This window comes from Mesoplodon densirostris, chromosome 2, assembly GCF_025265405.1.
Source record: "Mesoplodon densirostris isolate mMesDen1 chromosome 2, mMesDen1 primary haplotype, whole genome shotgun sequence".
In the NCBI taxonomy this organism is placed as follows: Eukaryota; Metazoa; Chordata; class Mammalia; order Artiodactyla; family Ziphiidae; genus Mesoplodon; species Mesoplodon densirostris.
In genome coordinates this window covers 128,796,448-128,823,962 of record NC_082662.1, presented here as the reverse complement: position 1 = coordinate 128,823,962, position 27,515 = coordinate 128,796,448, and the positions used below count along the sequence as shown (strand labels likewise).

The following is a 27,515-nucleotide window of genomic DNA, read 5'->3' as shown; positions in this document are numbered from 1 at the left end:
ATTCTAAAAGACATATAAAATTATCAAGAAAAAAAAGCCAAAGTTATGAATATCTTCAGAAATAACAGTTTTATGACTCAACAGAGAGTATGGATCTATTCATATGGTGGTTCAATCTAGGTTTACAAATTAATTCTCTAATACTTCTAGATTACATTTATTAGAATATTTTACAATAATGTAGTTCTTTATATCTCTTGTATCCTGTGTTCTTTCTTTGATCTCCAAGTTTATAACCCCTGTTCTTATTCTCAATCTCCACCTCTATAAATCTGCTGAAGGAGGAAATTCTAAAATGAACAGACCTTTTATCTGGAGTTTTGCTTCCGTCTGCTTCCTTTGCAATACCAATAAAAACTCAAGCCTTCTATTTAGAAAAATGGATAATTTTCACATTTAATTTTATTTTATTACAAAATATGGATAGGCTAACAGTCCTTAAGGAAGGAAATATAGTTTCAGGGTTAAGTTCTATAACATCTATGCTAATTTTGTCTACCTTAGTGTCAGAACCAATAATCCAATTTCAAAACTTTTGTAGAAATGAATATGCAGTATTTGTAAAAAGGTGGGGTAATGAGGACATACTTTATGAAGTTTATGATTTTCTCAGGTGAACTATCTCAGTAATGTCCCTTTTCTTATTTAAATCAATTAAAGGTTATTTCTCACTGAAGGGTTAAAAACAGGGGAAAATATATTAATAACACACTTTGGGTATACTGGAAGTTTAAAATATTGAAAATGAGAGTCCTTGTGAAATGTATGTCCTATTAAACATGCAATATTTGCAAGTGTGACCTAATAACCATGATAGAAACAAACTATCAGACTTTACTGACTTAAATTGCCAACATTAACAGTCTTTTAGGTTTTAAATTAACTGAAATGGAAAATATCTGCTTTATCTTTTTAAGAGCATATTAAGTTTCAAAAGTTTTTATATGTAATAGAGTTTCAAAGGATATACATATAAACCATGAGCATGAGACTGCCTTTGATATTACTGGAAAAAAGGAAGTGATGAGCTACTAAAGAAGTATACTAGCTTTAGAATCCTAACATTGAAACGAATGATAACAAATCAAACCTCTTGTTACTTTAACACTGGATAAGAGATTATAACTGTAACTTGACTTAGATTTTTTTTTGGCGGTATGCGGGCCTCTCACTGTTGTGGCCTCTCCCGTTGCGGAGCACAGGCTCCGGACGCGCAGGCTCAGCGGCCATGGCTCACGGGCCCAGCCGCTCCGCGGCATGTGGGATCCTCCCAGATCGGGGCACAAACCCGTGTCCCCTGCATCGGCAGGCAGACTCTCAACCACTGCTCCACCAGGGAAGCCCTACTTAGCTTTTAAGAAATAATTTAGTCTACTTTTTAAATGACAGGAGTGATTAAAATATAAAATTAGTTTTAGGAGAGACATTAAGGGTCATTCCAGAAAATCTTATGTTGAGTCTGACTTTATAATAAAGACTCAAAGAAGCTTAGCTCTCAAGAGGCATGAAGATTAACTCATATACTTGACCTAGCTAAAGACTACAGGAAAGGTTCACAAGTTTCCTACTGATAAGGAAGACCTTATTCTTCTTTTGGTGGAAACTCTCAGTTATATTTATTATATGTTGATGGCATTTTGATGCAATATTACAAAAAACCTTAATGAAAGAATTATGGCAATCCACATCTATTGTGGGCATTTAATGAAAGCATGGAGAACTGGGAGAAATAGGTAATCTGAGCCACAAAAGACTGGCTTAGGTTGGGAGAGTAATGAATTGAAATTGGAAGCTCTTTTGGGTAGCCAAAGCAATTTAATGGCTGGCCCAAATAGAGGAATAAAGTATGTAGAATCTATTTCTGGCCATCAAAAGAGGTAGGGATTTAATTATATATATTTTTAAAAAGTTACCTCCCATTTTCTTCAATGAAACTAAGTTTAAATGCGAGCTTAGCACCACAGATAAGTTATATTTACTTAAGTGTAGTCTCTAAACTTATGAATATGCTTCAAATAAACTGAGCAAGTAATGAAGAGGTAATGGTAAGATAACTTTGAAGGTCTTAGCACACTCTTGGCCATCAATAAACAGTTCCTAAATAAATGAGAAAAATTAAAGAAACAACCACCACCACACCACCCCATGCCATCTCCACCAGACACAAAGTCTGCAAGTTAAAAGAAGATGATGTGAAGTCACCTGACAGGAAAATACTGCCCTTATTCAATGAGCAAGATTTGAGATAGCCAAAGTACATGCAAAGAGGTAGTATAAGGTACCCTCAGGTCAGAGAATATGATGAAGGCATAATATCTAGGAAATGCTGAGAAACTATACAGAAACTGAAGAATAACTGTCATTTGACAGTTATTCTGGGCAGATGTTTTGTTTCTACCCTTGCTATTTGGATCTGGCCTAGCCCAACAGAACAAACAGACACAGGCTGGACCTGGACTTCAGCTATTTTGAACCAATAAAGCTTAAAACTGACTGAACAGATGTACTTTATTCCTTGATAATGTAAGTTTTATCTCTATGGTGTTTTCTCCAAAATAAAAAATACTTTAGTATTATTAAAGCTCACTTCCACACATACCCCCAAATATAGTATATCCTTTAACTGTATTGCCATTAAAAGACTTTTTTAACTAAAATATATTGCTATGCATAGATGTTTCATTACATTACTTTATAGATTATAAGGAACCCCATACCACTTAATTCTGGCCACTAAATTAACCTGACTCTTACCAAAAATAAAAAATAAAAAAAAGCTTTTAGTAATGTAGTAAAATTACAAGTATTTGGTTTTTCATCATTAAGATTACCATACATTTGTAATTTTAATTGAAAATATTATTTAGGCTTGAAAAATATAAACCATAGTTCTATTTAAAAATTTTTAAAAATGTATTTGATAGGTATTCTTATTTAAATTTCACTAATAAAAGTATTATATGTAAAAGACTTAGTAATAATAAAAGCCTTTTCCCTCTTGACATGAAGTGTCAGATGACTTTACTTTGGAGGCCATCAAATCAGGGAGTAGGACTCATTAGGTGGATGCTCTGTGATACATTTATTTAACAATCATTTCAATATTTAAAAAAAAAACAACAGACCACTTACATATCAGTGTTATTATTCTCAGGTAAAAAAGAACATTTTAAAATAATGTCTGGATTGAAAATGTGAACAAAACCTTGGTTGAGATTCTTAGGTTTCCTATTTGTATAGGGTAAGCCTAATAGAATATTTTATAAATTATAAGAATATAGCATTGATTCTGAAACTCCAATTACATCTGGAGTCATAAAGAAAACAGAAAGCTCACAATTAAGTTCTAAATATAATCATATTTGAGTATACACACACACCACACTTTCTCTGCACTCCACTTAAATATAACATTTATTGATAGCTTACTATATGTCAAGCACTAGGTCATGTACGTGCATCAGTCTGTCAACTCTCAAGTTGGCACTACTGTTATGTCCATTTTATGCATGAGATCACTAGAGCCCAGTTACTTAACTTGTCAAGGGTCATACAGACCTTGTGGGTAGAGCTGGGTTTCAATATAGAAGGCCTGATCCCAGAGTCCACGATTTTGATCATTCAGCCATACTGCATCCTTGTAATTTAGGTTATACCTCTGAGTTCAACAGTATTCTAGGTTCACTCACCATTTCCTGGCAATATCGTCTATGACCACAGCTTCAAGTATTTTGTCTTTGACTTCCAAAACGATGATTCTAGCTCTCATCAGCTTCCTATGTTGCAGAGCCATACACTTTCACATGGCTGTTCCTTAAGTACCTTAAAGTCAGTATGTCCAAAACGAAGCTTGTCTTCCTTCTTGTCTTTTGTCTTCCTTATTCTTATCAATATCCATTTGAACAACCATGGAGTCATGCTGGCAATCATCAAACGCTGTCAACTGTTACACGTCCGTATCTCCACTTGTACCCTCACTAACACTATCTTGTCTCAGGTCTTCAATATCTTGCACATTAACTTCTAGAATAGATTACTAGTTTATCTCTAGGCTCTCTTCTCTCTCAAACAATTCTACAAAATGCCCTTCAGAGTTACTTTCTTTTAATATAGATCTTAAGTTACCTTCCTTTTCAAAAATCTTAAAGTTTCAACATACATAAAATAATACGCACACTTTGTAGCTGGCATTCAAAGTCTCCTATTATTTAGCTGGCTCCGTATTATCTTCAATTTGGTCATCCAATAACTATACACCTTTACATCTTATACTTGGACAAACTTCGTATTTTTTAAAACCTCTTCTGTCACTCTGACTGTATCAACTGCACACAACACTTTTGCTTCTTTCCTCTGACTCTGAACTTGAGGACATCCATGTCTAAGTCATCTTTACAGTTCACTCACGCTAAACACTACATTCTGCTCATAGGAGTTGCTTAGGAATTCTTTGTTGAGTGGACGGGGATTACACGCATATACACAATATATATAAAGAACTTATACATACAAAAACTTGATTCAAAACAAAACTGCAGAGGTGTAAAGGTGCAAGAGGATCTCACCTTTGCAAATAATACCTTCAATCAACATTAGGATAAAATATTATATTGCCTTTATGATTTAATCCTCTCCTATAACATATCTATAATGAACTGGTTGTTAAACCTTAAAATAAAATATTGTTAACTAGAACTCTCTCCTAAAAAATTTAATGTTACAGTGGAATGTGTAATAATGAATCTAAAACACTGAAATATCTTTAAGTGCATTGTGATTCAAATGAGAATGATATAATCTTCCAGTATAATTTTTAGGTTAAATGTATTATATTTGATAATCTGCAAAGGTGGCATTATAGCTTTGTTTACCCTAAAATTCATAAAGGTATAACCTAAGAAATTCCCAAGGGAAGCAAATCTGTATCTGTGTTATAATGGAGAAACTGGGACAAGCGCTATTGAAAGCACATGTATTGGGGGTACCTGGAAAAAAGTTTCCTCTTCAAATTGAAAGACTAAATATATTATATTTTGCTTATATTCTTTATATTCCAGATGGAATTTTTGTGCTTTAAGTTTAAACGAAGGTAAATAATTACTATGTACAGACTTACAAAGTGCTGGTTTAGTAATATAGCTCTAATATCTAAACAAATAGACTATGACAAAGCAGAAAACATTTTGTAATAAATTAAAATCACTATTGTGCTTTTCAAATAAAAGTATCTTTACCTATTACTCTTTAAAAAGTATTGCTCCAGGGCCTCCCTGGTGGCGCAAGTGGTTAAGAGTCCGCCTGCCGATGCAGGGGATATGGGTTCGTGCCCCGGTCTGGGAGAATCCCATATGCCGCGGAGCGGCTGGGCCCGTGAGCCATGGCCGCTGGGCCTGCGCATCCGGAGCCTGTGCTCCGCAACGGGAGAGGCCACAACAGTGAGAGGCCCACATACCGCAAAAAGAAAAAAAAAAAAAAAAAGTATTGCTCCAGGGGCTTCCCTGATGGCGCAGTGGCTGACAGTCCGCCTGCCAATGCAGGGGACACAGGTTCGTGCCCCGGGCCGGGAGGATCCCACATGCTGCGGAGCAACTGGGCCCGTGAGCCATGGCCGCTGGGCTTGTGCGTCCGGAGCCTGTGCTCTGCAACGCAACAGTGAGAGGCCCACGTACCGCAAAAAAAAAAAAAAAGGAATTGCTCCAGCATGTGAGTTTTCTTAAGTGAAAGTGGTAGCCAATTTAAAGAAATAAAGCTATGTATTTCTCCATTCTATTTAGTATGTGATTCATAGTTATTTGAAAATAAATTTCCTCATATTAAGCAAACTTATCAGCGTCTTACGGGAACATTAAGTATCAACATTAACTTTCTTTCCTTGCATACTTCCTATCCTCCCCCCGCCTTTTTAAATTTCTTAATAAACAAAAAGAACTTTCTCTTGCTTTGAGATGTATGGCTGAAAAATATACCTTGAAAAATTAAATCCCAATAGCAAGTTTTATTAGCATAATGCTACTAAGAAACTGGAGGAAAAAGGCATGAAATCATTAGAGGTTAAACAGCCTAGCTTTAGAGTACTACTATAGATAATAAAATATACATAGACAAGGGTAATAAAATGCACATACTAACAAAATAAAACTAAGTGAAAATATAACAGACAGTTCTTTATTCACTTTCCCCTTTGTATCATAATTCTTTTCTGTTTAGGGGCAGGGAAGTGGGTTTGGCCCAGAAGAAGGTGTTTAGTGTTCTAGTTTGGGGTAGAGATCTTGAGACACAAAGCCTCCTAAGAAAAAGCAGAACACTCTAGTTCCCTCAGGTACCCCTTGAGCTCACGTGGTGAGACTTCTGCATGGGAAGGAGAAAATGATGAGACAAGAGCAAGGCCTGCTGTTGCCAGCTGTGACCACAAGAAAAAATGTAGTGTCAAGATTCTCTCACTAACAGTTTTGTGGGCCCATAATAATTCATGGGTCCCAAAGCACATATATGCCTGTACTCTAATCAGAACTGGTTTATAATGCTTCAATAATTATTGTCATTTATACGGCCAAAAAACAATGTTTAAGCAGCGTAATGAGATTAGAAGGGCATGTTCTTTAAGAACTAAAAGCAATCACAAGTGAATAGTCATTAAAGACAAAAAACCCAAAAAACCAAAAAACCTAAACATTAAACTAATGAGCCAGAAAAAAACAATTCACAGAAGTCCACAGAGTAAAGAAAACAAAAGATGAACATCATAAAATCATCATAAAAGTTTTTTTAAAAAGCATTTATGAATTATTATAAATAAATTCTTTAATAAATGTTGTCAAGTATAAAACTTGAAGATTAGGGTCTTAAACTAAAGGCAGAAATGATTTTAGCATGTACACAGTGAAAATGTTTAGGTAACATGTGGCATACTTACAAACTTAAAAAACCCTTAACTACTATAGCATTTGAGTAGAGCCTCTCTTTAATGTTCAACTACAATGTTATCAATTAAAAATCACATCCACAGCATGAATTTTACTTTTTATTATGTAACCTTAAGGTTATTATAAATACATTTATTTAACATTCAAAATAATATTTTCATTTAATTATTAAAGGATTGTACTGACTGTATCTAGTGAACTCACCAAAGTGTGAATAATAATCTGACTAACTCTAATTCTCCCCAGAGAACATTAGCAACATCTCTAACAAGTACACTATTATCTCTTTGGAAGGTAAAAGGAAAGTAATCAAAAATTTAGCTGCACAATTCTCAATTATGTAGAGCTGATACTGACTACCTTTCAAAAATTATATTAATTCATCAGTATCTCTACTAGAAATAAGAAAGGACGGTTTACCAAAATAAATTAATTCTACAATATGTAAGTAGCACTCACATTAAAAATACCATATGAAAAAAAAAAGGATAGATAGTAATACTACCAACAAAACTAAGTTCATAGTTATCTGTGGATTTCATTCCTTGGACTATTAGTACAAACCAAGTAAAAGCTAAACTTGTTATCAAGTTGAAACAATTTCAACTCTTAGAGATAACCCATTAAAACCAACCTGGCTATTTCTTCTCGATGAGCAGTCCAATCTCGGATGTAGTCTTCCTGTTCTTTTATCCGGTGTTTGAATGAAGAACTAGTAGGCATTGCTGACCCAGAGCTCTGCAATCGAGTCGTTTTCAGGGCTGGAGAAGTACGTAGACGGGTATGTTTAGGGGAATTACGGTTTGATCCAAATTCATCTTCTGAGGTGGAAGCATAATCAGTAGGAAAGCGCCTCCATCTTGAATTTACTAAATTAGTTTAATTATTAAAAAAAGAATTATTATGTTATCTTTTAAAAGAGGTAAAATAAAAATCATGATTTCAAAAACACCATGAGAGCACACACAGCACAACTTTCAATAACTGATGTACACATACCTCACAAAAACCATAAGTCTACTACTCCTTAAAGATAGAAACACTATACTTTGGTGAATTAAAAACAATGAGGAATTAAGAACAATAGAAAGATCACATTTTCTGTAGCATGGTGAATAAACATTCAGATGAAAAATTCACTAATGACAAACAACTAAGCAAGCTCTATTCATAAATGTTTAACTCGGGTACTATTTAATTGCAAATATTTCTCATTTAAGTGACAATATGGATTTTTTTTAATGATAGCAACAACAACAACAAAAAATAAAAATAAAGGAAAAGATTTCCTCATGCCACATGGACTTTCAACATGGAGATGGTAAAAACCCTCTTTTCCCAACATACAAATATGCATAATTCCTGCTGTGGAAATTATGCCTTATGGCAGGAAAAAAAAACATTACCTCTGTCACTCAACATCCTGTTATGCTATGATTGGAAAAAATCTTTTTACACGGTAAAAACACAACAAAGCATCTTTAGTACAACTGCTGCTTTGACACTGAACGCATATGGTGAAAGCAGACAATGGCAATAAAACCTACAAGCTATTCTCACAACCACTGACATATATGGCACAGAAGATACTGACAACAGTCACATTAAAGAAAGTGGCAATCACTTTCTTATTTAAGGTTAGTAAAGATTTAAAAAATGGTTTTGCTGACACATTTGAAAATCAGAAGACAAATTAATGCAGACAGATCACTACTACCGTTAATATAAGAATCAAACATAAAGTGTGAAGCATAAAGTGGTAAAAAACAGGGAGATAATGGCTAATTCATGGTAAACTTCAAAAGGGCAGGAATTATGCCTATTTAAGCCACTAACGTGTACCTAGCACTTAGGAGAGTGTCTGGCTAACAAATGTTTAATAAATATGTTTGAATAAATGAATTAATTCCTAGATACTGACCATTTCCTTTTCTCAAATTAGAAAAAACTAGTAAAAAGCATGAGATGTTTTTGGTGGCTCAAGTGATAAAACCTTGGCTCCTGGTATAAGTTCCAACTGCTATTAATATTAGAAGAGTTTTCTTTCTCTCTCTCTCTCTCTCTCTCTCTCTCTCTCTTTTAAAACAGAAACTGACTCTAGGCTGTGTAGGTTTGTGAAGTCTAGAATTCCTTCATACTACTCCACTAGAATTTTATGCCTTTCCTTTCTTTTCCTCCCCTAACTACATTTTTGCCTGGGGCTCTGTAAGGCTGAGTTGGCTCTCAAACAAAATTGATACACACTGCGTCCAGTACTGCTTTAAGAACAGAGAAAAAGAAATCTGTAATCAGGACTACATCATAAATCAGAGCCTACCCATTTGTCTGGATTCAAACTCCTATTTGAGAGAATGAAGATAGGCAGAACCTTCACGGCTTTCTGTAAAAGTGTATGTAAATACATATATGGAACTCCAGGTAATTAATCATAGAGTGTTTTGAAGGGAGTAATAAATATAATTTCTGATTTTAACATTATATTCATTAACATAAATATTACTTTCATGGTGGAAATTTACTCATTTCTAGACATTTGAAAACTCCTTAAGTTGAACTGACCCTGAGACGTGAAAACAATTTTAGGAAAAGTTAAGGAACAAGAACAAAGAAGTTTTTTTAAAAAAATAGAAATATGGCAAGGCAATTAGATATATGGCAAACAGATCTATACTTTTTAATAAAGGCATTTCATTAAATGCTAAATGCTCTTTATTTTGCTATCCTAGAATATGATTTATAAAAGGAAATTCATAAATAAAAAAACATCATTTGTTAGAGTAAAGTTCCTGATTTTTGATGTGGAAACTATATAACCACACCTAAAACTGAAAATTGGAGAGAAGACAAAACCAATAACAAAGAGTTATAATAAACTGCAGAAGATATGAAAACATAAGCAGGTATTATAGAACTCAGGTAGTTAATGTAGAGGTAATTTAGAGAGAATGGCATCAACGGCTGATAGATTTCATGAGTGGCAGAGAGCATGAAAGCAGAATGAGAAAGTGAGAACTAAGTGCTAAATGTCAGGTGACAATATATAAGTTGAGCCACATTAGAATTTAATTTTAACAGTCTAAAGTCTTGAGGTCAGAGAATCATTACATTTTGGAGAAAGGAATAAAAGAGAAACTTCTTTTTCAAATGAAATTCATAAACTTTCCACCTATTTTTATAGGTCTATCTAGAATCCAGTAAGAATACTGAAGCTTCTAATAATAACTTGTAAAGGGGGAGAGGCAATATGGGGGCCCGGTGGGAGGCACAAACTACTGGGTATAAGATGGGCTCAAGGATGTATTATTATACAACATGGGGAATATAGCCAATATTTTGTAATAACTGTAAATGAAAAGTAACCTTTAAAATTATATAAAAAATTAAAAAATAATGGAAGGAAGGAAGGGAAGGAGGGAGGGAGGAATGAAGGAAAATAAAAAGAAAAGCAACCAAAAGAACAAAGCATATTTTAAAACCTGAAAGGTAACATATTTAGGTTTGTTCTCCTGAAACTGAGAGATAAAATAAGTAGGACATAGCAGAAAAGGAAAATATGATTAATAAGTCTTCAAACAATTAAAGGTTATCTTTACCAATGGAAAGCCTATCATACACGGTGTGCTATGAAGCAAAGCTCGAGTTAACCTCTGGACAAAACTTGGCTTGTGTAACAGCAACGTGTAGAACTGAGAAGTGAAACGATGACTACTGGTGGAAAAGGGACTGGGAAAGGGAGTTTAAAGTCAGGACCTCTGACCTGTTATTTGTCGAAGAACTTCTCTCAATACCTTTGCATTCTTAATCTTTGCTTCCAAACTGTAACATCAATACATTTTATCTGAAGAAAAATCCCTATAATCTGCTAGCTACTGCAGAGCAAACTTCAAGAAACAATGTTTTTAACTTTCCCCAGTGCCTTATTTCATAGAATTTTAGAAAAAAATGACCTCAGACATTAGATAGTCCAAATTCTTGAATTTATAGATAAAAATCAGGCCCAGAAAGGTCTTGCATTGCTTAAATCAAAGTTTAAGCCAGGACTACGGACTCCCAGAGTGCAAAATTCATTCCAAGTGCTTTACAAAAAATAAATATTTTATATTTAAAAAAAAACATTTCAAGTTAGACTAATTTAAAAAAAAAGACATCCTAGACTTCTCACAGAATGACTGTTTTTGTGATATTTCTTTTACCAGTGCTGAAAAATTTTTTTAGTTTTTTCTTGAATTTCATCATGCTTAGGTAAAATCATTTAGAGAATTAAATGTAATTTTATATCATGAGGCTTATTTCATACATTTGTACTAATAAGGCATTTCAGATAAATCCTTAAATTGAAAATTTGTATTGAAGGTATCTGAAATGCCAATGTCTAAGAAGCTTCTTGGGTTGATGAAGTGCTAGACAGCACATATAATAAAATGAGAAAAAGTTTTAAGATGGGCTTAATTCATTTTGTAGCTAACCTGAAAATTATTTTAGCTACATTAGTTAAAAAGACTTATTTTAGTTATAAAATTATGCAACACTCCCTCTTGTGGAAGTAATAAACTACTACATTCACTAAGAAAACATACTATCTATGATGTATAAATAATTTAAAAAGGGAAAAAGAGTTATTAGGATCATTTATCTGTGACTGTTTTGATTTCTTTTACTGTTAACCAAAATTCTGTTGACATCAAAACACATCCACATCTACAGATGTAACAAATACATTTCAGAAAACAAACGTTGCATCTTCATACTTGTATCAGAATATTTTTGTGGGAAATTAAGCCACAAACACATTTTACATGTATATTTATAAGCAAGTAGCAATAAGACCATTTGAGGGAAAAAATCCCTGACAGTGTTCTGTATTGGTCTTTGAACTAAGAAAAAATAACTCAAGCCATGCATGCCCAACTTTTAACTCCTACCATCTATAAATTTTGAGGATTAGAATAAAAGTGGGAAAGCAAACGGTCTAAAAAAATTCTAAGATGTTAACATGATTTAAAAAATTTTTAGAATGTGTACTTAAAACATAATGAAAACCAACTGCTTTACTTTGATAATTCAGGGTACTAAGTTTTAAATGTATCGTATAAAAATAAATCTGGATATTTTAATGTAACTTCATACTGAAGGATCATTGAAGAAATTTTGGTGGTATGGGGGGAAACTGAACTCCTAAAAACAAACTACATCAGAATTAAAGAAGCATAAAAGAAACCTTACTCCTAATTTTGCTAAATCCGATATTTCCATGCTTCTATTTTTATCACATATATTTCTTTGAAAAGCTTTTTTTTAACATAGGTTAAAATACAGCTTCCTCTGGAAGCTTGCACATAAGTAGAGACAATTTCTCAGAGCTAGACTGGTTGTGGTCAAAAAAGCAATAGGTTGGGAATTAAAAGCCTTGGATTCTCAACCTGTTCTTGCTATATATATCTATGTGACCAGGGCAGGTTATTCCATCTCTTGGTCTTAGTTCCCTAAACTGAATAACCCTTCGAACTATTAAATTCCATGACTCTAATTATTTAATATACTGCTAGTAAGTATGGAGAAGGCCAAGATCACACACCTCAGTTTGCCCTAGGAAATTTCATTAAGCAATTCAAGGTACTTTTTGGACATAGAAAGATGTTTATCAAGTTCTGCATTCAAAGAAGCAGAAAACAAAATATATATGGCATCTTATAGCTGTTTCTTAGACTTGCTGAAGTAATCATATTTGGTTTGCATCTCAAATAAGCCCCTCTGGTAAATACTGAGGAATAAAATCCGATCACTCATGTGTTAAGAGCTAGATAACTAGTACCAAAGGAAGAGTTACCAAGAGTTTCATGCTACTTGGTAACATACAACTTATGTCACAGCTTATGTTAAGACAGGAGAATACTTAAACATTTTTATGTACTTAAATAGACATGAGGTGAAGAAACAAGCAATGTGGCAGAAGAAATCTGGTAAGAGTACACACCATAGAATGCAGCACAAAGAACTGTGAACTGAAGAAGCAGAGCCACATGGAACAACAGATAACAACACTGGGGAAACATAAATCAAGTGAGAGTACTTTTAAAATACTTGGCAACAAACCCATGAACCTCCAACCAAAGCTTGAAGTGTAGAAACAAGGAGGACAACAGTAATAAGGGAAATGTCATCTGTTCTTTTGGAATCAAGACTGTATGTTATCTATCTTCAGCTTACATCCATGATGATCATCATCACCTCACCCATAGACCAGGAGAGAGATGGAATGTGAATGGAGTGGAGGAAAGCAGCAGTGAAGAGGAGAGAGGAGGAACAAAAAATGAAAAAAATAACACTCGCAAAGTACCACTAGTTTTGGGTCTTGTAGGCTATATTGTGATAGAAGTCAAAATTAAAAAAAAAAAGATTGCACACCAACTTTCCCTTTACTCTTCACTCAAGACTTAGGGCTCACTTAGATGACTGATGAAAATGAATCTTCAAGTCTTTTAACAGCTGGTTTCCCCTCAACTGTCCTTTTCAGCCACACCCACATATGAAGCTGATTATGAAGTGATGAGACCATGTTTACAGGATACACACCAATATCTGTCTTAGTACTCTTTGATCACATATGTATTCTCACTGGCTATGGCTTTGAATATGAAGTATATAAACAGACAAATATGCCAGAAGCAGTTAATTCTGGTAGGGAGAAAGTAGCTTTTGTAATTATTACAATCAATGACAGCTAATTACTCTCATTAGTTAAATGATATAACGGCACCTTATGAGATAATGCTCATAACCAGTTAAATTTCTATAGCCCAGTTTCGCCCACGTGCTTAGTGACTGTCTCTCAAATCCATCTTCTTTCACTGCAATAAATTAAGGATCAGTTCTCACCTGCCCCGACCATAAACAGATTTAACTTAAAAAAATACAAGATGTTTCAAAATAAATAGGGAAAAAGGATAAAACCGATTATTTCATTTAGCTCTGAAAGGAGAAGTAAAGGGTATACTGCTTTTCTTCAGACTCTTAGAATTATGTGAAGATGTTTAAAAGTTAAACATGTCTTTAGAAACACAATATTAATTTTTATTAATTTCTATTGTATAAACTAGATAATAATTCCTAATCTAACTTTGATACACAAATCCAGATACCTCACCAACTAGACAATTAAAATTCCCAAATCGGTTCAATATACTTCTAATTTTGAAATCACTATTTTGTACCAGGACATTAATTGGAAGTGTGTATAACTTCTGAATTTTCCATTTACTAAGCTAAATAAAGTAATTTTTATAGGAACAAAACCCTCTACAGCATGAGTTTTCTGATGAAAATTTTGGGAATCAACACTAATATTTAATTTTTTTAAAAAGGAGTCCCAAAACATAAAAGAAATATGCTAATATTATAAAAAGTCTGGATCCCATTTACCTGAAGGAGAGCCATGTGTTGAGGTCATACTTTTGACCTTGGAGTCAGATAGTCGAGAGATACTGTTAGCTCTAATTCTAGGAGAAAATTTATCTGAAGGTACTAATCTGGCTCCACTTCTAATGATGGCTTCTGCGGTCCGTGAAGAGGCACTGCTTCTAGAGATTGTTGCTTCAGAGTCAATGAGAGTTGATAGTGAGCCAAACCTTGTTCTACGAGGCCGAGCTAACAAATCAATCCTAGAAATGTTACGCCTTCCTGTGGGAGGTTTCGATGTCGAACTTGTTGTGGACACTTCAGAAGCCACAGATGCTTTGTCAGCATTGGCGAGTTCACTGTGTGAAGCTTCACCAAGTCGGGCTCTGCGCAAGAGGGAAGTCCTGGTGGGTCGTGGCCTTGGGAGAGTGGTTGATTTACTGGATGAACCAGGTGCTCCAGGAGAAGTCTTGGATTTAGTTACTTTACTTCCTTCCAGTTTGGAATGTGCATGCTCATCCGCTAAGGTAAGTGGAGTCCTTCCGTCAGATTTACAGGAGTAAGTTTTCTGATCAGATGACATAACATCAGAGATGGCTGAATGAGGTACACTAGAGGTTTGGTCATCATCTGTTAAATCTACTGAAGGCTGCCTTATTCTTCCACTGGACTGCACAAATTTACGACCCTCTGCCCTAGAACCTACGTCTGTGGAATGACTTTTTGTTTTCTTTTCAATTTTCTCTCTAGCACCTGAAGATGATGACTTTGTAACATCTTTGGAAGGAGAACCTGTGGAACACCTATCTTTATAGAGACTAGTGAAACTCTTTCGCTTTTGGGTTGACTTCCTTTCAGTCTCTCCAGTAACCAGGCTGATTGTACTAGCTGTGTCCACATCACATTCAGGTGAAATGGAGTTGTCTCTGTTATAACTGGGAGTATCTGGGCCTTCATCAGTTTTATTATCTTCACGCAGTTTAGCTTCTAGACAAGCCATTACTGCTTCTGTGTCTTTTAGAATAAGGGTTGTGTCCAAACTAGAATCAGTATCCATAGAATCACTTCTTTCTCGTATTCTGCTGGCAGTTGTTAACGCTAAAGAGGATGTAGATGAAGCCTGTTTATTTATATGGGGAATAAGTTCTATGGGTATGTTGAGGCTAGGTTTTTCCAGAGTGAAGCTTCCTTGCCGCACTAATGACTTGGAGGATTCCTTCTTGTCTCCTCCCTTTGAAGTCTGACTTTTCAGAATTTCCTCAGCTTTTCTTCGCTTACTCTCGTTTTGTATCACTCTTTCGCCTTTGCTTATAGAAAGTCCTGGAAGTTTTTCTTGAGGTTGTGACTCCTGTTTGAAAGGTTCCTCCCTACATCTATCTATCTGACCTGAAATATTTTTTGAAGAAGATATTTTAGTAGGTGTCCACTGTGCCTGTTCCTTTTGTTTTTGTTGCTGGATTTTAGGTAATCTTAGCTTTACAAAAGAAGCTTCCTTATCAGTTTCACTTAATTTTTTTTTTTTTTTTTTTTTTTTTTTTTACAAATTTAATCAGTCATCTCCTTTCCAGAATAAGAGCTGCCTAAGTGAAGCAGGGTTTTATTATCTCCACCACTTTTAAGAGTCTCACCATTTACTGTCCTGTTCATTTTACTTAGGGCTCTCTCAGCATCCTGTTTATCTTTCTGGTATACCTGTGTAGGTGCTTCTTTCTCCTGAAGTTCCGTGTCTTGCTTGTCTCCTATCTCTGACCTCTGTGCTATAACCTTTGTTCTGGAGCTCTTAAGAGACTTTTCTGCATTTGGAAGCTGGGGAAGGGTTAGTCTCTTTCTCTCTCCCTGACTAGCCAAGGAAGTTGCTGAGCGAGTACTTCTCACTGAAAGGCCAGATTCACTGATATCTGTATCTATAAAATAAAACAACAAATAAGGAACTTACTGGGGCAAACGAGTATCATATTATCTTAGATTCTGAAGTTAAGAAATGGCTTAAGTATAAAGTAAAACTTTGAGTAAATAAGCCGATATTGTGACAGTGTAGTTTAAAAAGAAAATACAATGCCAAACTACACAAATAGGTAGATTACTAATAGAAGAGTCAAGAAAGCAAATTGTATGAGATGAAAATCAGGGTCATCTGATCTTAAACCTACATCTGTTGCTCTCTTTTTTCCCTTAATGTGTTTTATGGCAGAGAAGTTTACTGTGTTCATTCTTGCTTTTGTGACTTGTCGCATCTGTGAAGTTTCGCTCACAAAAAATGGACTCTACGTAGGGTACATAGAATTGCAAAAATAATGACTAATAAACACTGTTTATTTGTTATACTTTGAATTACATAGTAAAGAATAATAATACACCTGTTTTTTAATAAGCATTATTATCTACTGAAATAATGACAAGTTTGGATTTCCTAAGTAAAACAGAAAATGTAGAATTTTAACAAGGTTGTCTAAAGAAAAATTCAAAGTTCATTAAAAGATTTTTAAAAATTATAAGACCGGAAAAAGGTGACAGGACCTGCCATAGTTTTACAAACTGAGGTATTTTTAAATTATGATCTTCTGGTATATTAAAGCCTCAAACTGAGAAGCCAATGAGAAAATATATAACTTTGATTTTTCCATGTGAGAGACTTTGAGAACACTACTTAAGGAGGACTTTCCTGACTGCTTATAAACGGAATGTATTTCTGAGAAAATGGATCTTTTTAGAGAAATATAAATTAACATATAAAGCATTTAAATCTTTTGGGGATAAGTGGGAAAAAGATAATAGATATAGCTTCTGTGGGTCTTTTCTTCCTTTTATAATTCTAAAATTTTGGCATTTAAATTTCATAGCAATACTATGGTTATAATGTAGGAAAATACCTAATAACTTACTGATGTAACTTTAATTTAGCAATTAATCATGTTATTTGGTTATGTCTTATCTCCTTCGTGCTACGTGAAGCATTAAACTGTAATAGCTATTTTATCTTTTTGTATTTTTCTAGGATTTCTCACACTGTCCTGGCTCCTAACACACTCAATGAATATTTGACGAGAACATTTTAGATTATAAGTAGATTTATCAGCCTATCTAAGAAAGTTCATTTAGAACATGAAACAGGAATGAAATAATGAAGGCCAAGTACTATTAATTTTTATTACAAGTATAAAATTTTGCTTTCCACAGCGAATAATCATTTTATAATGATTCTTTTGTAAATTTGCCTAGCCTCTCTGTCTGTTTTCTTTGTTTCCCAAACAGTAATCAGTTTATGTGAACCAAGTTGCAAATTACTCTGTCTTTCCCAAGATTTTTGGTAATATTAAAAATTACTTCTAGCTTCTATGATAAATTATATAGCTTTTCTAGTACACTGATGTGTACCTTGCTCAAGTACTTGCTGACTAATGTTTACAAAATTCCTAAACAGATTTCTGGGTGCCACAGGTCAAAGACAAAACAAATTTCTATTTCCATTGCCAATAATACAACTAAGAATACAGGTAAAAAGCCACATACAAATTCTCCTTGAGAGTTTTATTTTTAATTAAGAACGTAATTAACTGAATCTAATAACAAAATCATAAGAGGCATATAATTTTGTGTTTTTTTAAAGAAACTTTATATTTCAGTTCACAGAAATATAATAAAAAGGTAATAAAAATCATATTACATAGGTTTGCAGATGATGTATTAAGTAAATTAAATACATATTAAGTAAATTCTTTTTCATTGAACGTATGGCATAAAGTGGCATTTAAATATTTGTTGTGTTAATGAATGGGATAGTTTGGAACTGTGTTAGTCTTATTTTTAAATTTTCATTTATATATATGTTGTATATATATAAATTTGTGTGAGTATGTATCTATATGCTTCATCTACAAATTATCTCTTTATCTTCAGTTAGGGTTATATTTTAATGATATCTACATTTTTATTGAAAATAAAATCTATATACAGTATGAGCATGAGACTACGTGAATATGTTTATTTAGGTTTAATTTACATCTCACTATATAGATTTAGCTTATAGTATTTTAAAAACTGATGTATGATTCACAGAAAAAAAGAAAGAAGGAAAGAAAATACCATTCTCTAAAGCAACAGGTACAGACAACTCCATTATCCTTTCTTCTTGATCATGCCTTGTATGATTGGCAGCCAAACTAGCCCATTGTGAAACCCAACGCTTGTTTCCAGATGAAGATGTGCCTTCCTAAAGGAGAGAAATAAGAGAATGCAATGACCTAGTCTGGTCAAATCTGATTCTTGTGTTCAGAGAATTCCATTTCGTCATTAAATTCCATTTAACCTATCATACAAAGCAATATTTAAACCTCACATTGATATATTATCATGTACTAAATTTCCTTATATATAAATTGAAGATTTTCTAGGCACCTCTTTTAACTACAACATTATTCCTGTGAATGTAGTATAATTTTCTGTACTTATTACGTATAACAATGGTACTAAAATAAACTCTTAGAGCTTAAAATTTACTGCTACTAAATAAACTCAGGCGTACTACAATAGCTTTGTGGCTACCACAGTGAAGTTAGTTCTACTCCATTCTACAGAACAGAGTTTAAAGACCTATTTCTAAGTTGTTCTCCAGCCCTCTAAATGTTTCCAAGAATCAGACTGGTTCCAGAGTCTCAAGGAGTATTAAATCTCCCAGGTCATGTCTTCAGGGATTTCAAAAACAAACCCAAAGCTTTAGGCTTCTTTCTACAACACTTTAGTACTTCCAATAGAAGCTAGAAATGACTCAATCTTTAAGGATTTTTGTATAACCAGTCTGAACCTAGACCTGCCCCTGTCTACATCTGTCTTTAAGGCAAGTACTTAGTCAACTGTGAAACAGAATTTAATTCATGATATGCTTCCACAGACTTATGGATGCATATTGGTAATTCTTAAAACTAGGTCAATCTAGGCATTTAATATGGAAGATCTAGGAGGACAGAAAAAATGTTTCCTCACTGAAAGTTTAAGCCAATGCTTAGTATTGAACCTGTAATGACAACTAAGGAATGGATAGCTCTGACCACATTTTATTCTCAATTATTCAAAGCAATATTTTATTAAAAGTGTCAAATGACCGGCTAGAAACTGATAAATATTTCATATAGACTATATACTATATGATTTCAAGAATAATAGATTAAAATAGGAAGTTGTACACATAGTGACATACATACAGTGAAGCCTAAGGGTACCAAAGCCTGCTGAATCTTTGAATTTCCTCCAAGGTTTCCTGGGGGCTGCTCACAGTTCTGAGACTGAAGGAAGTACCAGTACAAATCATGCTAGGAATACCCACAACAGGGTGGGTTTCAAAGACACACATTTATGTAGACTCATTCTGTGCAGACTGTTCTAATGGCTTGTTTAGGTGACTCCTTCAAAGGTAGGTACATACTCAGGCTATATATAAATTTACTTGGCATGGGCTGAGGGGATAGAGAGGAGAAGAGGAAGTCCTACAAGTTCACAATCACCAGCACCCTTTCTAGATTAATCAGAATACTAAAACATTGCTTCAAGTAAGTATCACTCGCTTTCAATAATTACACATCTCGTAAAACAGAAATCAAAATAAAAATTCTCTAAGATGAAGGAGGAAAAAAGAATACTAAAATACAGTAATTGTTTTGACAGTTTTCAGGAAATAGCAGGCCATAAAGGAAAAATTTTTACATTAATAAGCAAATATGTATGTGTATTTAGTTGTCTATAAAGAATACTTACATTTCACACAAATACCTCATTTATATTTTGTTTTATTTATATCTTAAGATTTTATTTTATTTATATTCAACATTTATTTACTACTTGTATATTATAAATTAACTCATTTCCTGAAAGGCAATATATGAATAAAAGAATGAGTTAAGAAATCAAGTCTCCTTGAGGTTCAAATTCTGGCTCCACAAGGTACTAGTTTTAAGACACTGACCAAATTAATTTCTACATACTTCAGTTTCATTATTTGTAAAATGGTGCGCAGAAAGCATCCAGTGAATGTTAGATCTTGTTAGCTGAATAAATTGTAATTAATAAATAATTCTCAGTCATATACTTTTTTTTAACACTTCTTTCTGACATTATCAGTGTAGAATGAAATTCTAATATTTCTGATAAGGGAATAAACATTTGTTGACTGCCTAAATCTCAGACAATTACGATGCTGGGTACTTTCTAGGCTTCATATCCTTCCTTGTAAATAGGTTTTATCAAAAATGCCATTTGTATAGATGAGAAAACTGAAGATGAGAGAGGGGAAATGACTGACTCAAAGGTATTCTGTTAAATGTGGCAGTTCTGGGATTTGCACTCAGGTCCTAGAAGCTCTACTATACTATACTGACTCCAAAACTATCTTAACCAAGCCACCCTTAATTAATTTCACATTATTCTAGTTACATCCTGGGCTGCACTACAAGGGCACTTATTTAGGTTTCTGTTATATCTATCAGACACTACCATACATATGTTCCCTGGCATGACAGATCTTTCCATTCCAAATACATGACCTCCTAGAAAGTATATGCAGTGTATATTTTTTTGTCTTATCTCAAAATGTCAATTAGATTAGTGAGCATATAGCTCATTAATTGCTTACTGAAATTTAACATTTTCACTCACTGACAAAAGCATATTAATTTAAAGTATTTTACAAGAGGATATATCAATTGTTTATAATAATATACAGTTGACCCTTGAACAAAGGTGGGGGGGTGGGGGGAATAAGGGCTCCAACCCTCTATGTAGTCAAAAATCCATGTATAACTTTGCAGTTGGCCCTCTGTGTCCATGGTCCCCAATCCATGGATTCAACCAACCATGGATCATGTACTACCATAGTATGTACCTAGTGAAAAAAAATCTGTGTGTGAGTGGAGCTGCACAGTTCAGACCTGTGTTGTTCAAGGGTCAGCTGTAATTACAAATGATAAAAATTTATATTGTGTGCAAGTAAAAAATATGAGAAAGATGTGTATACCTTTGAGCTGTGAAATCCAGGTGTACTCAGTGGTTTTCTTTCTTCCATTACTACTGCAGCAGAATTGAGAGCCCAATCTTTTACCAGATCTTTATGTTTTTCTTTGATAACAGGCCTATTATAATCTTGATTGTCATCCACTCCAAATACCTAGGAGGAGAAAATTACTCTATAAATGAAAAGTCTGAGTACCAGATTAATATGTGAGTATTATCAGTAACTTCAGAGGCAAATAATATTTCAGGTTAATTTCATAGGTAACTTCAATAATGAGGGAAACTTGTTTAAAGATAGGGTAACATCCAATAGGAGTAAGAGCTGGAGACGAAAACAGGGCAGTGACAGCTTATGTAAATGTAAATGTCCTTTTTAAACATTTAGCAAAATGTACTATTTGATAATAAATAAGAGATATTCAGGATATTACATTTGTTTTGTTAAAAGATGTTTATAATGTTAAGCATTACAATAATGCCAAGAGTTAGGAAAGAGTACCACAGCTTGTCTCTTTGCTGTTATTTTTGAGGAGCATGTTGGAAGCTTAAAGATATGCATGATTTTATCTGTTCCTTCCCTAATAGGTGCTTAACATTTACATATATGAGTTAAAGTTATACATATAGTTTTCTAAGGTCCTAAGTAACAGATTTTAACGTATGATCTTTGTATAGAATATACCATAATTCTCAAACTTTATATAGACTATAACATAATTTTTAAACTTAAAGGCCTTTGTCTGAAATGCAGATTCCTGAGTCTGTGCACATAGATCAGCATTTTCAATAAGAAGCGTGCCTATGGTCAACACTTCTGAAATATTCTAAACACAGAGACCAACAATCAGTCATGTGCCTTTAAGGGCAGTTACCTGAGTCTTACTCATTTATTGGCACATAATAGCCCCTGAATAGACTGGGAAAAGGTTATAACTAAATAAACTTTAACATTCTGTTTTACTATTAAGCCTACTTCGTTCCCAATGCTTATTATTTAAAGCATAGTTACTTAGGACCTTAGAAAACTATATGTATAAATTTAACTCATATAGGTATTTATGTGGCTCTAATTATCAAAATAAAGAATAATCATGTGTTTCAATTAGCACTTTGTAGAAAGGATCTTTAGAACATAACCAAAGAGCCTTCATTTGCCACCAAAAAGGGGAAAACCCTTAGGTTAAACTATTTTCCAGAAACCTTTTTAATGATATAGTATACCTAGCTGATAAATTCTGAAGTCCACATTTAGTAAAGCAGATACCAAAGTTTCAAATTCACTAAACTTGGAAATGTTACCACTAGATGGCATTACTTAATATTTAATTCAAATATAACTATAGTTTTCAGGAATTATGATTTAATATTCTGTTGAATCACTCAATATTTTAAATTATCTTTGCTTTAAGAGCAAATTGTGTATTATTAACTTTAAATCAAATATAAATTTTAATAATATATGGAAGCACAGTGTACAGAAGGAAAAAAACAAACCTGCTTCATTTTGCTAAACAGCAGAATTAGTAAGTTTAACAAGAACAGCAATAAAACCTGCGAAGTATACCTTTCCATGTGCTCTGCCTTCAACCCCACTTATAAAGAAAGAAATTAGAACTACTAAGTTATTTGACTATCTTAAAATAAAATTTTAAAATTATTTCTAACTCAAGTCACTTAACTCTACGTTTACTGAAGTTTATTTCCTTATTTGTATAATTACTAGAAAAAAATTACAGTTCAAGTTTGGAAGTAAAAGAAAAATAACCACATGTGATTGCTTGCATGTTGTATCTCTCTGGCATGTTAATTTACAAATTACCTTCAGTTAATTTCTGATTTGATGACATTTAATTCTAATAATGGACTTCCACAACTTGATTTCCTCAAATATCTAAGCACCAGCAGTTTCAAATATATTAAATCTCTCCAAATCGCTTCTGACACTATTTTGAAATAATAACAAAAGACCCCCACACACAGAGAACTAATGTTTTTAGGGACGGGGACTGAAGTTGTACAGAAAGAGTACTCAGATGACTTTCTACAGATTCCTCTTAAAACATTAGCGATAGCTGTGCATATATATCTGTCAGAGAAGTAGCAATTTATTTTCCAAGCAAGTGATAGGGCCTGAAGTACAGCTGTATGAGCAAAGAAGCCTTCAACGTTCATACCCGTATTTTTGATAGTGTTTTGAAAAATTAGTAATAGTTATAACTAGCTCAGCTTGAAATCCAAACTGTCATCTTCGTGTCTAGGTACAAAAAATCCACAACTTTCGTGTGAAAACAAAGACAGATAACAGCTATACTGTCTATGTACTTTGAAGCTATAATACTTTCCATATCTAAAAAAGTACATATAATCTGACATGCAATATAATGCTTAAACAGAACTTAAGAGCTCCTCAAAGCAGAGACCAAGTTTGCTAGATTTTCTCATCTTTTCATTCTAGCTTTTGTCCCTAGGTGATTCCACCCATATCCAAGGCTTCACTTAAATCACCAACTGTAGACAGCTGCTCACCTATCTGTACTTTCTCCTCCTAGATGGCTCAAGGGTATTTCAAATACAGTATACTAACCCAGGCTCATGAATCTCTTCTCTTCCCCACTCTGACCAGGGCTCAATTAAACCCCCAAACCTGATAGAGTACAAACTCAGGTGTCCCTCACTCAGCTAGGAACTTTTTTAGGCTACAAGTCTAAACTGAGGAAGGGAGAGAGATCAGATATCTGTCCAACTTTTATGCTTCCACTCTAAGTAGTACCCTCCTCCCCAAGTTTGTCAGTCAGTTTTTAATTCTTCTGAAGGGCATGGGGAGGAAGAAGGAGTGGTATGGGAACAGAAAATTTCTTTTTGAACTTATATTCTCTGAGCTCTCTGGGACTGGCAGTTTAAAGATAACTTATTTATCTTAGGGGTTGGGAGTGGCTTTCATGTGCTCTCTCCTATAGTTCCCATGATCCAGGTGGATGCATCTCTATATGGGGGAGTGACCTGTGACCCTCCCCACAGCCTCTAGGTTTAGGGTAAGAAGACAGAATTATGGAATGTGTTCTCAATCTTTTCTTTTGAATATGTGTATGTGATAATCTGGCATTTCACTTTGGGATTTCACACCTATATCTCATTGACTACTTTAAACAATTTTAACAACCTGTTACTGAGATATGGTACTTGTTATTTGTAGGCTACTGGGCTCACCACCATAGGGCATTTAATATATATATATAATATAGATATAACTCAGTCCTTGCTCTCGAGGAGTTTAGTCCAAAACAGGAGCTTAGAAAAAAAAAAAAGAGAATGTCACCTGAACCATGCAGGGGTATTTTGCAGTTAAAACAATATTTCTATAAGAACCAGACAATATTTTTAGATTTTAGTTTTAAATTTAAAGAAACTAAACATTCTTCAGATGATAAAGGGCTAGTATATATAACACAAACCAAGCCTATGCAAAGTTTGCCCTTGGTTTTTCACTAGCATATTACCATTAACGACATTTTTGTTGAAAAGTTCAGACTATACTAAAAATGCCCACCATATCTAATTCTGAAATTGGAGGTTGGGGAAGGGGGAATAATGGTATAATCAAACCAAAGAACACAGGATTAACTTTCATGGGGGTAAATATTCCACCTATTGAATACTTGTAAAGAGAGGTCAAATTACATTTGGCAACCTCAGACATAGGTGGCTTGCTTCTTGTGACAGAAAGTGGAGACAAAAGGGGTGGGGGAAGGGAGAAGACTTAGGCATAGAAATACGATAATACAAATGTAGAGTAAATTGGCAATTCCATAGCAATAGTTCTTTATTTATTACTTAAAAAATTTTCCAAATCAGTTGAAATTCAGAATTCATCTTTCCACAGAAATGAGAAACATAATAGGTTAAATATCAAGCTCTTGTACGCCTATTTTAAAATAACAACTGAAGAATGGTACTGCATTAGTATACTGATCATATCAAAGGGTCTAAGTAAAAATGCACTGAAGTTTCACCCTCAGATGATGAGAACGTCTCTTTCTTCAATGAGCAAGGACCTCCTGGGTAAGGAGAGCAGGGTCTCTACCAGTTCAAATCAATAGTAGAGGTTCTCATGGTTTATGGAAATCACTTCACATATAAATAGTTCAAGAACTATGCAGAATGCTAGCCGCTAACATCAGGGAACAAAATCAGGAAGATTTAAGAGGAGAATTTTTTTTAACTTGTAATTTTCCATGAAAATCTAATTTCATTTTAAAAATGCAAAGTCCCACAATTTCAGTGGAATAAATGGTTCTGAATGTTTAACATTGTTATTTTTGTAACATATTTTTAATCAACTTCTAAATTGAAAATTCAGACAAAATTGTTAGAAAAAAAGGAGTTCAGAATGGGGGTAGGAGAGATATTTTATAATTTATCATGGTATACAAATAAACACATGTATATGCATGCTCATGTAGCATTACCCACAATAGCCAAAAGGTAGAAACAACCCAAATGTCTCTTAATGGATGAATGGATAAATAAAGTGTGGTATATCCACACAATGGTATATTATTCAGTCATAAAAAGGAATGAAGTGTTGATGCATGCTATAGCACGGATGAACCTTGAAAAGATATGCTAAGTGAAAAGCAGCAAGTCATGAAAGGCCACATACTATGAGATTCCATTTATATGACGTGGCCAGAATAAGCTAATCCACTGATGCAGAAAGTAGATTAGTGGTTTCCAGGAGCTGGGGGACGGAGGAATCTGAAGTGACTGCTTAATAGGTATGGGATTTCTTTTTAGGGTGATGAAAATGTCCAGGAATTAGACAGTGCTGATGGTTGCATAACACCGTGAATGTACTAAAAATCAATAGACTGCACACTTTAAATGGCTAACATGGTAAATGTCATGTGAATTTTACCTCAGTTTTTTAAAAACGGCACTATCTGGACTTACCTTCTTCCTTTTCACCTGTCTGGGTAAATCTTTGTCCCCTCCCAAAATCTATCCTACATCCTTGATTCTTCCCATTCCTTAGGAGTCTTACAGCCACAATCTCTTCCCTTTCCAACACTGTTTACCATTGTTTTTCTATTAGCTCCTCCTTCTGTATACTCAAATCACACTCAGGTCTATTCTAATGCTTCTATAGTTAAAATGTCCGATTTCTCTCCTCTTTATGGCTTATTTCACTGTCATGAATTCTTTTCTTTCATCCCTAAAATCTGACTGCTCATCAATGACCATCTTACCCTTCCTTTCCTTGCCAAAAAGATTCTTAAGCACTAAGTCGTTAGGTAGGTACCACTAGAAATGCAAAGGTATCTCTAGTTTTCTACTAATCAAGGCAATTCCCCTGAAACTTATACATTTCTTCTGACACAACCATGTTTCTTAGTACAAGAAATCATGTTTCTTAGTACAAAGAGAAGCTTATAAAACATACAAGGTTTTAAATTATACATTTTAACAAGTTACTTTGAAATCAAGATATAAACTAGTTTCAGCACGTAAAATACAGGAAAACCTGTTTGTGGAGGCCTGATTGGATTTAACCAATCTACAAATTCAATGAAATAATTTAGCTAATATATAGCTAACCACATACAAATATTGATAAAAATGAAAAAAGCATGTCAAAAATTTTTCTTTCTCATTCATTCATTCAACAGATATTGAGTGTCTACTACATACCAGGCACTGTTCAAGGCACAAGACATACAGAAATGGTCAAGGCAAATAAGATCATTCTAGAAAGGACAGAAAGAAAATAAACTAGCTAGAGGTAAGTTCTATAAAGAAAATCAAACATGGTAGTAAGAGGGGAATGCTAGGGCTATTTTAGGTAGGGTGGTTAAAGAAAGCCTCTGAAAGTAAATTATGAGAAGGAAGTAGGCATGGAAAAACAAAACAAAACAAAACCACCACACAGGGAAGAGCTCATTAGACTAGGGCACAGTAAGTGGAAAGCCCCTTAAAAGCAGGAAAATAAATAAGATCTCATATAATAATAGAGAAAGGAAAACAGGGGTAAACCTATTAAATGTTAAGCTTTTGACTGAAAAATAGGTAAGGGTTCCCTTATGAAGCTTTGAGAATTAATATAGCAGGATAGGGTTTCCTATACCTAAGAAGAACATGGGGGTGCTAAGAAGGGGAGAGGAGCATCAATCAGAGTGACCAAAAGTAAATTCTCCTGATAGA

At 34.0% G+C, this 27,515-nt stretch overlaps 1 protein-coding gene across 1 annotated transcript in view; it reads right to left on the bottom strand.

The window, feature by feature from the left end:
- The window catches only part of LOC132476099 (centrosomal protein of 170 kDa-like), a 108,055-nt gene that overhangs the window by 22,959 nt on the left and 57,581 nt on the right, over positions 1 to 27,515 (bottom strand). The window contains 5 exon segments of the mRNA XM_060077836.1: positions 7,558 to 7,792; positions 14,343 to 15,825; positions 15,873 to 16,222; positions 18,402 to 18,528; positions 21,322 to 21,471. Of these exon segments, the coding sequence (XP_059933819.1) occupies positions 7,558 to 7,792; positions 14,343 to 15,825; positions 15,873 to 16,222; positions 18,402 to 18,528; positions 21,322 to 21,471 (2,345 nt within the window).